The sequence below is a fragment of the Larimichthys crocea genome, chromosome XIII (genome assembly GCF_000972845.2).
Source record: "Larimichthys crocea isolate SSNF chromosome XIII, L_crocea_2.0, whole genome shotgun sequence".
Taxonomy (NCBI): Eukaryota; Metazoa; Chordata; class Actinopteri; family Sciaenidae; genus Larimichthys; species Larimichthys crocea.
Window position 1 is genome coordinate 8,396,143 of NC_040023.1, and position 13,838 is coordinate 8,409,980.

Genomic DNA, 13,838 nt, shown 5'->3' on the forward strand with positions numbered 1-13,838 from the left:
TCTGATATTTTCAGACGGGTGCTCACCTTTCTCTGTGCGAAGGTCCACTTCCACAGTGGGGTTTCCCCGGGAGTCCAAGATCTCCCTGGCAACGATGCTGACGATTGACATCCTGAGAGACACAGAGAGGAAAAAGAGGCATTGTCACGATCGCTTCACCTCGGTGATACAGTCTGTGTTGTGAATCCTGGAGATACGCTTCATATTTGACAGTTATTGGTGGTTATGTCAGCTTCAGATTGAAGTGGGAAAATAGAATAACAGAGAGAGATCTCATGGGTGTATGAATCTATTTTTATACTGTACAAACGCACGCACGCATAGAGAACAACCTGTCAGGGGAGACATGAAATAACATCACTGCAGATTCACTGTGAAAATCAAAGCTCACCACAGATGACTGGCTCATGTCACACACACTCACACACACACACACTCACACTGCAGTTACTTTGCTGTTTCTGGAAGCAGGTTGCAGTAAAAGTCTTCGGCAAACCAGTAAATTATGCATCCGTTTGCCACCGCCTTCACCCAGGCTGGAAACTGCCATCGGACGACATTTGATATATTTTAAATGAATGTATCAGCTAACAAGTATTGTGCATGTATCAAAGCCTGATATATCTTATTTCTCTGTGTCATAGAGCTACTTCTGCCCCACATGCTCAGCAGACCATCAAATGTGTATTAATCCACCGTTGAAAAAATAGTCCCAACAACTGAGACATTACATATTTTTTGTCTTCAGTAGGAACCAATGGGTTTGGAGCCAGGAGTCAAAGATAGAGACAAAAGTATTGTTGGTTTTCTCTGTGACTGTGAATTGAAGCCAATGTGGAAATTACAAAAACTGCAGTCCCTCAAACGTCCACTTGAGGCTGGCTCCAGAAGTGAGTCAGTCTCCATAAGTCCCCATGTTCAAATGACTTCACAGCTGAAATAAACATGTTTACAGCCTGGTACAAAAAACAGTTTTGGTCTCTATAGCTAATTTCCCCGTTCATGACAACTGTACTGAGGGTGAATTTATATACAACTCACCTGTTCACATTATATTAAGGCTTAAAGTTGCGTAACTACAGACTACATTAGATATTCTCTCTGCACTCTCAGACTTTTATCTGGTTAAATAAAGGCAAATAAAACAAGAGGAGAGGTCTTGCAGGTACATTTTAGCAATCAGTCTGACCCTGATACTGTTTTCACAGTCACTGTAGGTTCTGCTGTTTACTGCTGCTGCTGCTGCTTCTTCTCTCTCAAGGGAGACAGCTCGGAAAATCCGGCACCGCTAACACGGGAAAGATGCATCTCTGGGTGCCATTCGACACTTTGAAAAACAGCTTCGACCACAAGAGCATTCGCCTAAGTAGGTTAGTGCACGGCAGCAGCAGATCTCACGGGCGGCTCTGCAAGTAGAAGCACTTACAGGATTTTAGGTTTAGTCTGTGAATTTGTGTATTCAAAGTTTCGACTGTTGAATCTGATGCTTTACGCGCTAACATAAACTATAGGTCCAACATGCTTGTTGTTGTGAGTTTAGAATAATCTCTCTTCAGCTGTTTCCCCTACCAAAGTCTAAGGATTTGGCACCAGCTATTCCTAACTTGTAGCAGAAATGATTAAACTACACAAAAAGGTTCTTAAGTACAAAATATTACGATATTTACACCCTGCTAAACCAATCTAAGATTATATTTTCACGCCACACTCTGAATTAAATGTTTATTTTGACCAAACCGGTGTTGGTGATTGTTGTAAAGACTAATAAAGACAAGTTTTATTTAGTTTCTGCCCAGTTTGAAGTGTATTTTAAGAATACCTGCGAGGTACGATTACTAATTTTGTCAGTGGAGTCTGATGGGCAGAGATGCTGGTGCTCTAGTGCAACATCTAGTGGTAGTTAAATGGTGCAATCTCGTTTAGTAAATCACTAGTTTGAAACTTGCTGGTTCTCCAGAGGGATTTCACACACAAACTTAGTGATGGATTTTCAAGTAGATATCGTCACGTCACTCCAGGTGTTCCTAGGGTGACATATTCAGGTGAATATATGGATTTAAATTAAAGATCAACTGTCTGCTGCTGCTTTAGCTAAAATAATCGAATCGTCTTTGCGGCTCTTTTCTCATGAAAGGACTCGTTTCTCTTTTCTGTGAAGCGCTCCACATCACAACATTAAAAATGCATCGATTCTGTTTGATGAATTTTAAATTTCTGTATCACCGTGGCAACATTAACATACATGAACCTGAACTTTACATCCTCATTGTCATTTTCACTATCATCCACACTGATCTGTTCTGTGGGTGTTTTCCCTCTTCCACCTCATTGATATTCCAGGCACGCAGCACTGCAACGATATGTCAAAAAAAAAAAAAAAAGGCCTTTTATGCCTCGTCCTCGTCTCCGTACTGTATGAATACTTAATCGATCTGCGAGCAGCTAAATCTGGCTCGCTTGCTAACTTGCAGAAATCACTGTACTGAGGCTGTCCTTTCAAATACAGCAGAGATTTATAGTAGAGGCTGTGCCAACTCCTGTAGACACATCTTTTCTAATTGTTCCTCTTTGCTGTTCATCCGTTAATGAAAAACTGTCGCGTTTCCCACAGAGAACCAGAAACTGTTGAAGTCAGATATATGGGGAAAATTAATTTTAGATGATTTAAAGCTTTCTTTTTACCTTTTTAAGAGGTTTTTTAAAAGTAATTAAGTTAATGATGGCTCAGTTGCGTCTTCCAAAATGTACATTAGAGGATACGTATTGAAATCAAGGTGAGAGCCGTGATACTAAGAGGAAACACAACTACTTCTTTATTGTTACGGATGCTTTGTCGTCATTGTGGCGATGATAAAAACTTCAAGGTTCAGGAGTGATTGTGGTAAAATAAAGAAACCAATCAGTTTATGACGAATCAATCATGACGACTTCATTTAAAGAGAAATAGATGCAGCGTTGGAGACTTCCAGTTTAACTTAATCATACGTTTCTCCTTGACATTTCACGTTATCAGTCCAGGTGGCTCAAAAAATCTCTTCACCATTTTGCAGCTGCTTCTTTCTCAATGTAAACCTATGATAAAAAGTCTTTTTAATCCAGGTTGTATCATGTAACGGTCAACATTGCTGTCATTACACAGTTTGGCCAGGCACTATATTCCTGGGGACTTGTGACTACGCCTCCGCAACAATGTCTCCCAGAGGCCTTTGTCACTTGAACTTCTTCTTTCTTTTTACAGTTTTGTCAACGGACAGCAGATTTAACTTTGCAGTGAGCCTCAATGGCAAACTTGTCGTGAAAATACAGATTTATGCCTCCTTCGATAACTTTATACCCTTTTTATGGTCGCTTTCATTCCTGTTTGGACGTTTGACTGAATTTATGTTTGAGCGATGACGATAATTATTCACATCACACATTTTAATTATTCTGTCAAAGTGGATGACTCCTTTTTTTTTTTTTTTTAAAGCCTTCTAACTTTCTTTCACTTAGTTTCCTTCCTGTAAACTCATTAAAATCCTTACACGGCCAACGCACAGTGGTCTTGTGTAACTATCTTTTGTAGTAGCCCTGTGCAAGATTTTCACATCAGTGTTGTTTCTTTTGCTGGCATCGTCTCTCGTCCTCGTCTGTATAATCCATGTTCTTTTGTTGGCTTACTTCCTCTATAATTTCTCTCTGGTGTTTATCTGACTCACAGCTTGAATGAAAACACAATCTGTCTATGTAAAACCTTCCTGTAGACGTTGAACGCCACACATTTCTTTCATTTGCTAGTCTCTTTCTTCTCTTCCTCTGGGACATAAATCCCCCTCATGTTTGCTGCTTTTAACCTGCCTCTCCTGCCCGTCTCCTCCTGTCGTACGCGATCCCTCTGTGAGACTCAGGAATATTTGCATCCACTTTCACAAGGAGCTCTGAACCTTGTTCCCATCACTGTTGGTCGATTACAACGCTGATGACCTATGAATTTATGCTTATTCAGTTGTTACACTCATTGTAAGTCACAGGGGATAAAAGCATCAGCAAAATGTATAAATGATGCTCAGCACAAGAAGAAGCAGATAAGACGCCTGACTCACCGCCAGCAAACTTCCACACACACACAGTCAAGGGGATTGATGCGTGGGTGATTTTCTCTCCTGGCCTATATTAATTTTATGTGCTTGTTCCTCTCTCTCTCTCTTTTTTGTTGCTGTCTTGGAGCCCCACCCTACACTGCTGCAGTTTAGGGTGGAGCAGCAGTGTACAGGACGCCTGCCAAACCTTTTAAATCAGAAATTCTGCAACTTCACGTCATCAAAAGCACCATAGCCGACATTTTCACAGTGAATAGGCTACACGTTAACTAATATTCCTGCACCAAAGAAAGTTTAATCAGCACGTGTGGATGTCCATGTAATAAATACGGTCTAACTTTTTCTAATATTACGGTAAAAGGGTGTTAATACTGTTGATTTCACGGTTAAGGTTGCTGTTTATGCCATATTTTACCACATAAATAGTTTTTTTCATCACTGTTTTGCCATATAATCACATAAATGCCATTTAAAATAAAGGTTTTGCCATTGTTTTAGTGTACAGTCAAGTCTTTAATTTAAAATACATTATTCTGTATACATTGCAGTAAAATGCTGTATAAATAAAGGTTTTGCCATGAAATATGACTGTTTTCTTAATTTGCTTGAACCTGCGCTCGCTTTCACTACATGTGTCTGACACAGACTAACAGTGATGTTCCTCTAACGGCCACTAGATGTTGTCTCACAGAAAGCGAGAAAAAGGTTTTTTTTTTGTTCACTTCAACAAAGAATCCAAACCAGCTATTTACACTTTAAGTCCTATGGGAAACATCTGTCTTTGCCTGTGTTGGTGGTTCATTACTGAAGTATTGTTTCATTAAGATTATATTACTGTTTTTTTAATGATGGGTGATTTTATGATTGTCATATGTTCAAGGCAGATGGTGGCTACGTGTTTTCACTGTTTGTTTTTGATATTTCTAAATATAAATATAATGCCTGAATGGTGATCACCACTTCACTATTTATGAGCATCTTCTTGCCATGGAGTGTAAAATAAGTAATCTGTAACTATCACGCCAACAAACATCAGCGTTAACGAACATTTTCTGCAGAAAATCTTGCAGATTTGAGACAAAATAGCATCTTTGATCCAACAGACGTCAAGTAAACGTCATCGTTTCATCGTATTGTCCATCTTAAATTGTATATTCTCACACAAAAAAACATCTTCAAGCTCACAAAGGTCTGGTAAAAACTCATGAGGTATGTGAATGTAATCGTTAAATCAGGTACTGTTTCTTGACGAAATTAAATATTTAAAATCCTCTCGGATTAGTTGAGAAATGCCTTGTCACGGAGCTGAAAACAGGCTGTTTGTCTGAGCTCGTGAAACTTTTTAGACGTATGTGGTGCTCACGAGACGGTCACCTTATAGACTACAATGCAACATAAACATTAAAGCAGCAATATGAATCCAAAAACATCTATATAATTTGATATTTTTTGCATAATAAGGAGCCTACTTTTGTGGTATTAGTACTTTTACTTAAGTAAAAGATGTGAATATTTGGATGTCACTCATGTATGCATGACACCAGCGAGGTGTTTTCTCAATATTTGCTGCACACACTCATCTCATATCCATAAACACACGTTCCTCCTTTCCAATCTGTCACCACCTCAGCGAGTTCATCTCCTAACTCTCTCCTCTCTCTTCCTCTATCTCGATCTGTGTCTGTGCTGTTTGGGCACGTTGCTGTGAGTTACGTAAGCTCTACAGCAGCAGCAGCAGCAGCAGCAGCAGCAGCAGCAGCAGCGGAGAGGGAGGACACCCATGAACGCACCACACCACACCTACTAGAGACTGCAGTGCTCAGCAGAAAATACACCAGCACTGAAAAAAAAAAAAAAAAATAACACGTGAGTGGGTGAGCCAGGGAGAGAGTGAATGAGGGAGAGAGGGATGAAGGCACGCAAGGAGAGAACAGGGAGGACGACAAGTATAATATCATTATATACAGTGTCTCTGTATGAGGGGGAGGAAAGGATGGAAGGATGTTAGAGAGAGGGATGAAATATAAAAGCATCCAATGACAGAGAGGAAGGCAAAGATGAAGCGAGAAAGACTAAATGGATAAAAAATCTCTGATCTCCAGATTCATTTCAGTTTGATTAAAGGGCCACTCCAACATTTTAATCGTCATGAGAAGTGTTACGTGATTCGTAAAAATCTTACACAGCGCAGTTTGGACTTTGAAATGTACCCGTCGAGGACAGTTTAACAAAAATACAGCGAGGTGTTTAAGTCCTCGCAGAGTCATTGTGTGACCGTTCTGTCTCTTGTGGGCTCAGCAGAGTTCTTGTTTAAATTACATCACATGAATACATGTTGAATCTTTGAAGGTGGTTCTCAAAATTTGTGCTAAAAGTCAGCAGTTGTTTTCTTTGGAGTATGAAATTGCTGATGCAAATCATGAGCTCAACTGCACATTTTACTAATAGATAAGTAATAAAGTTATAAAATCTTAGACCTAAATCTTGTTTCTTTGTTGTCAGTTTGCTAAATACTACAATACCCATGAGCCTCAGCCACTGTTTCTATGTAGAAAAGCCGATCAGAGCTGTGGGGTTTTTTCTGGGGGAATTCATCCAAAATTGACCCAGTTAACTCAAGTCAGAGCCAGTAAGTGGACCTTGAGTTTATAATTATTCTGCCAGCGCTGGTTTGTATAGCTTCAGCTCGCTGTTAGTAGTTCACACAAAATAATTTTACCGTGATTAGATTTCTGCACTGTGAGAGTCGAAGGTCGCCTCTCATCTTTTTTTTTTCTACACTAGCTCGTAAAATAGAACATTTTCTGACAAAGACCTTTATTTGGACGTCTGAACTTATCCCAACTCTCTGTAGATCTATTAAAGAATAAAACGAATCCATAAAAAATAAAGTTAAAGACACCACAGCTTTGGACATTTACAATCCAACTGAGAAAAGGCAAAAATGCAAAGATGAATTTGGAGATTTTAAACGTCAGTATTGGAAATTACAATGAGAAGAGAAACGTGGAGTGAAGAGTGATGAAGTATGGATCTAGATACGTATATATTATGCAAAGAGAAAGAGAGACATAGATAATATCCAGGAGAAAGAGAGAGAGAGAGAGAGATGGAGGACGAAATGGAGAGTGGAAACGAGGCAGGGCGAGAGACATAGAGAGACAAAGAGGAGAGAGAGAGAGATAAATAATTAAATGACCGTGTTTGGCTGGAGAAGAGAGAAGAAATGGAGGGATGAAGAGAGGGAGGAGGAAGATGAAGAGGGGGAACAGAAGGCTGAGCACTGCACGTATGGCTGGCACACACACACACACACACAGGAAGTGGAGCAGTCTCACACATGCTAATAATGTATCCACATTTACACACACACACACATTATTACAAGTACTCTGACAAACACACACACACTTCACATCCACCCACACGTCGCACAGAGTGCAACACACACATATAAACACACGCATTTGTGTGCCTTTCATGTTACACACACACACACACACACACACACGATATACCAAAGACTCGACCATAATTGACTGCTGCTAAAACACACATAAACAAACACAGACACTGAATGCTTTCACACACACACACACACACACATTCCAGTGCTTACCATATTAAAGAGACATCAAACACACACACACACACACACACACACACACACACACACACACACACACACACACACACACACACACTCGACCATAATTGACACACACTAAACAGCCATTTTCTAAAAGAAATGAAAGAAAAGGGATGCACACACACACACACAACAACACACACAGATCACACACACGCACCTGTGCCTTTCATAATAAAACACATCAACCATCCAACACACTTGATATACCAAGGACTCGACCATAATTCACTGCCTGATCTCATCACACACACACACACACACACACGCACACAAACACAATATCCCTGCAGCCGAAAAACACACACCTAAACAAACACACACACACTTGACAACCATTTTCCAAGAAATCCAGGAGAAAATGTGTGCAACACATTTTACTGCAAGATCCAGTCATACACACACAAACACACACAATGTTTCTGCTGCCAACAACACACACACCCACACATATTGGACAGCCATGAAGCACACACACACATTAACACCTAAAACTGACACACATATACTGTACATGCACACACACACACACACACACACACACACAGCCGTTTTCCCAGAAATCAGAGGAAATTCATGTAGCGAAATCACACACACACACACACACACACACATACAGTAGCAGCTACAACTGAAGCATTTCTATCTCACACACTCACACACACACCAGCAGCAGCAGCATCATTCTGCATCCTCCCTGCACTGAGCGGCAGCCAATCAACACGAGATCAAACAAGACAAAACACACAGACAGACAAAGGGATGTAAAAGGATGAAAAAGAGGAAGAGAGGATTTCCTGCCTTTACCTGCCGCCTCTGTGTGTGTGTGCGTGTGTGTGTGTGTTCTGCCTTTCACGGCGACCGAGAAAATACTGGAGAGGCTGAGCAGGAGAGTGAGAGAGGAGAGAGAGGAGAGAGAGAGGAAAACAGGAGGGGAGGAGGGGGTGAGATGTGTGACAAGAGGGGGGAGGGGAGATGACTCAGAGGGAGATGGAGAGAGGAAGAGGAGGAGAAGAGGAGGGTTAATTAAAAAGGAGGAGATGGACGAAGGGGTGGGATGAAGGGATAAGGACGGGGTGCAGAGGACCGTCGCCCGACCGAGGAGGTAAAAATAGATGAAGGGAGGACTGGTTCTCTCTCTTTGCGTGTCTCCCTGTCTTCCTCTCTGGTGCTGCAGTGGGGTTTAGTCGATGTATATATACAGTTACATAATCCATCCATCTCCAGCACACTCAGACATGATGATGCTCTGTGTGAGCGTTTAAACCGGAGCACTGAAAACAATGCAGCAGTAGAAATCCTCCTGGAAGCAGACAACAAATGATACATATGATCAATTTAGGCTGAGTCCATAATGGTGTACTCTCAAACCCTACTTCAGTGTTTCTCAAACTTTTTTTTACACCGCCTCAGAAAAGCTCCCCGAGTACCGTCACTGTAAGAGTTGGAGGCAGGTTCAGCCTCGTAATAAGAAGATTATTTATTGTCGACTCTTGTTGAATCCCGTCCAGGAACCAGAGCTAAGATGCTGTTAAAGAGGGTGCTGTTGACCCGCGCTTCTCTTCCTAATATTTATAGACTGCAGTGTTTCTGAACCGTTCGTTTCACCTCCACTCCCTGTGTCATCGTCACATTTGAGCTCATAACTACTCATGTATGGACACACCGCGTGACTATGTATCAGGCTGATGTTGATATTGAAATGCAAAACTTATTTCTTTTAGTGTATTATCAGCTGAAATGTTGTTGTTTGTGAGCTTAGTGTGTTTTTAACTCATCTGAGGTCGTATCACTTTAGCAATCATAGGCAACGGATGGTGTTACACACAAGAACTATTTCTTGGCGAGCAACAGCTAGACGCAGTGACTCAGCGCAGCTTCCCAGAGTTTTGTCATCACAGAGAGGTCGACGGGTTTGATATGATAGGGCCTGTGCAGAGGTCAAAACCAATGTTCAGCAACTTGCAAACCACTCTATGGCCAGAGACAGGACACAGACACCGAGCTCATCCATGTGTAGGCTCGGCTAAGTCGTTTTCCTGTCGCTATGATGTCAATGGAAGCACCTATTTATGTAAGGAGATCGTCTCCATTCTTGATATCGCTGTTTTCTGTCAATGGGCCACCAGACAGTAGTGGAAAATGGAAGATGTGGGCAGCGAGTCAAAAGAGAACGGAGGCTAGCAAGGTTTGTTTCATCGCTTTCAGGGTTAATTTAGTTTTCATTAACGGGTTTTATAGTGTGAAACAGAAGCATTGTTCCTGTGGGTACCAGCAGTTATCAGACTTAAAACTGGGTCAACTGTCAACTAGGAACTACGATTAAGGTGGCTAGACGTCCCAGTTTGTCCGAGATTGTCCCAGTTTCAAGCTGAGTATCCAAACAAACCGTCCGAATCTGTCAAACACTGAAATGTTCCAGTTTTTTAATATACACTTACCAATATTCACCACAATTAAAAAACGTATTATAATTTTATTGGCGAATTTCTATCTATACTAATTGTTGCAGATTAACTTTAAGGGCACCAGGAGTTAGTATTTTCTGCAGCCATTGGATTTCAGTAGTTTTACTAATATAATGTTATATGAATTATAATTTTAGGTGTCACAAAATTACTACAATGATTCATTGAAGGTAAAACGTGGCACTAAAACTGTCGTCAGAGTGCCTAAAGATTCCTGCGCATTCATCCTGTTTGGCAGCGACAGTAAACTGTTTGTGCATTTGTTTTGCTTCCTTTGTTCGCTGCAAAACGTCGAGCTGCGTCCTTGCTGCGCTAAAAACAGACTGGTGAAGTTGTTAATGCCGACCGGAGGGTGACACTGATACACATTGACAGGGCAACAGGGTGAAGCCAAGTGTGTGTTTGCTGTGTGTGTGTTCGTGTCTTTGTGTGCTACCTTTGTGTATGATAAAATATCTCTGCACCTGTGTCTGTATCTCTGTGTGTTTCTGTGCACAGAGGTGAACTGTGCACCTGTTTCTTGAATTGAAATGTATGTTTGTTTGTGTGTGTGTGAGTGTGAGCTTGTGAGATAATCTATAATTAAATTCCTGAGTTTAATGGGATTATCTTTGGGAGACAAGCAGCACAACGTCCTTGACATCCATCCCCCTGGTTAGTCACGGGTGAGCGACCGATGGAGACACCCACACATAAAGAGAGAGAGAGATGAAGAAGGGGTGAGAGAGAGAGAGAGAGAAACCAGGATGCAACAACAAAGAGAAGGAGAAGAAGAAGAAGGAGGGGAAAAAAAGAGCAGTGAGGAGAAGAGATCAAAGTGCGATGAAATGCTTGCGAAGAGAGAGAAAGAGAGAAGCCTTCCGGAGGGAACGGGTAATGGAGAAGCACCTTGCATTGTAATTATCTCATTTTCTGCTGCGTTACCACTGAAGGTCGACCGGCCTTTCCCTGAGCGAGCTGCCCTCCACCTACAGAACACCGCGGTCAGCCAGGCCAGCCAAAACAAACAGTTTTCATCCCATTAAAGAGATAATACACATGCTCCTCATTGTTCTGTTCTCCGCCTTTTATATTCTTCCACTGAAGAACTGATGAACTCCTATAAACCACTAGCGAATACTATTTTTAGATGCTATCCAGACATTAAAATCTATCAGATGGATCAGTGCTAAGTGTTATTATTGATTAATGAATAGAGCCGGTAAAGCACAGCATGTCAGACTTTGTTTTTCCAAGGTTCAGTTCTTTAAAGTCAAGTCTAAAAGCAACTTGAGTCAAAGTCTCGAGTCCAAGATCTTCGTCCTGTTACATGAGTGGATTGTGCTAAATGTATAGGCAACATTGTGTGTCTGAACCAATGACAGTCGGACGCTTTAACATGGCGACTTATGGAGACTGACTCTGGAAATCATACCATTTATCACATGCGGTGGCATCAAAAGCACTAAAACATTATTTAATTGTAAACTCATTATGTATGTTTAAAATGACAGGCTGGATTGATGAAAGTAAGGATGATGAAAAGCACCTGGGACACAGAGATACAGTTTCTGAGACAATACTGGGACAGTGTAGAAATTAATCATTACAAGTTAAATTATTACGTGTAAGTGTTTTTGAAAATTTCGAGAAAGCTCTGGCACAAGTGCTACACTACGTCACACTCACGTGAACAAAATCAATCGTAGAGCGGGTCAGCAGTTGCAAACTGGCAACTTCTTTCAGATTTAGCAACTTTTTAGATACTTTTAGCAACTTTATTAAAAAAAAAAAACGTTAAATTTAGCAACTTTTTCAACCAATTAGAAAGAGTTTCGCTTTTGCACTGCAGTTTGCAGATAATTTATTGATCCAATTGATCCAGAAGCCGTAACTCACCAAAATAAGTTTTAAAACTGGTGATTTTGATCTTTTCTTCCGATAGAAGTGCAGTGAACAGCTAGGAGAACTTCCAGTGAGTCAATGACTTGAAGTATTTTGTAGAATGAAGAAAAAAGAAGCCCTGGTCATGAGGTATTTTGCACGTAAAAACATATTGTTTATATTTTGTAGTTACTCAAATGGATGGACCGTCACCACAAACACACCTGCGGTTAATCATAAATCTGTGGAGATGCCTGAAGTAGATGAAGATGTACAGAGCTAACAGCAAATGAATGCCATGTCACCACACTTAGGTTGTGCTAAACCATCTAAAATGGTTCTGCACTGTGAGCAGTAAGTCTGTACTTCACCTCCCTCTGGTGGTCACTGAGAAACTTTCCCATATTTCATTATCAATAGACGGGGGCGGCATGATTGTGGAAATACTATAAATGACAGTTTATGTTTTATTTGCTCTCATCAGTAGATAATTAGGATATTGTTTAGATAAAGTTGTTGCTGATTCGATCAGCCCTCATGCTTCCTTCGGGGAATGTTAGAAGTCAAGTTCAAACTAGGAGAAATGTTTCTTTATGGATCTGGCTGCGTGCACAGCTGAATTTTTGTCATGTCGAAACAAGGAAAGATCTCAAACTGTTGCCACAGAGTTAGATATTAGATTGTTAGAAATGTTATTGCATGGTGCAGTGTTATGTTTCAGTGTTTCACTCATCTGTGACTCACCTTCTAAACTCAAGGTTCACTCACTAGCTTTTTCCATACCTCACTTCCTTCTTCAGTGAATGTGACTGACTCAGGTGTCTTCATGTCTTTGTAATATTTCGTAAGTAACTTCATGTTACAGGTAGAGCCAGGCTTCTTAATCAGTTCTCAATCAGCTCTGATGCCGCTGCTTCAACAGATGACTGCAAAGAACATCTGCAACATCCAGCTGTGCACATTAAAAGACCTGAGCTTCCTCAAGAAGCAGAGTCTGCTCTGTCCAGGGGCGCCGCCAGGAATTTTGGGCCCCATGAAAAGAGCCCCCCTCTGCACAGCTGTTGTCACCACATCTCTAGAACCTAACTATCCCATCAAAAGCTTTACATAACTCTAATTAAAGGCTTGCAACTGTTTTGCATCTTGTAGTTTAATACTAGTACTAGCACAATATTTACTGCTGGTGATTTGTACATGCATGCAAGTCTGCATACAGTATGCAGTGATACAAGATTAAAAGCCACCATAAAAATGTGCTAAAGGCCATTTTTATTTAACTTTTACTGCCCAAAACACGTAAAAACAAAGAGATAATTAATTTCATTATTATATTTGAAATATATATACTCAGTGATGATGGTTTAATAATTTCATATTGGTGTTTACCTATTTTTTGGGGCCCCTGTCAGTCGTGGTTGACTTTTCCCCCCCTATACGCGCCCCTGGCTCTGTCCCTTCCTTTTTTATTTATTTATGTTTTCTGTTTGAAAAACAACAGTGTTCAAATTACAAATCTAAATTCAGCATACCCCAGAACCGATACCAACCCCCACCCCTATCCCTTTCGGACTCAGACATGTGTAGTTAAAAACAAATTAAAGACAATCAAAAGAAGAAGAAAGAGAAGAAAAAATAAAGATAAATAAAATAGATAATAAAGAAAAACAAAGAATGGGTAAGTAAATAAACCAGTGAGTAAATTAACGTATAAGTAGATAATAAATAAAAACTAATAATAACAGTTGTAATACTCAGAAAAATAAATGAATTAATAGGATA

The 13,838-nt window shown here is 40.5% G+C and overlaps 1 protein-coding gene across 5 annotated transcripts in view; it reads right to left on the reverse strand.

Annotated features, from left to right (window-relative positions):
• The window catches only part of LOC104935007 (gamma-enolase), a 57,170-nt gene that overhangs the window by 9,201 nt on the left and 34,131 nt on the right, over positions 1-13,838 (reverse strand). For 2 of the 5 annotated variants that reach the window (XM_027286516.1, XM_027286515.1), the window contains one exon: positions 27-112. In XM_027286516.1, the coding sequence (XP_027142317.1) occupies positions 27-111 (85 nt within the window). In that variant the 5' untranslated portion in view covers position 112. Of the gene's footprint in view, positions 1-26; positions 113-440; positions 686-8,535; positions 8,657-8,826; positions 9,032-13,838 lie in introns of those variants that run through there. The other 3 variants (XM_027286514.1, XM_010750789.3, XM_019254049.2) reach the window with 3 other exon arrangements.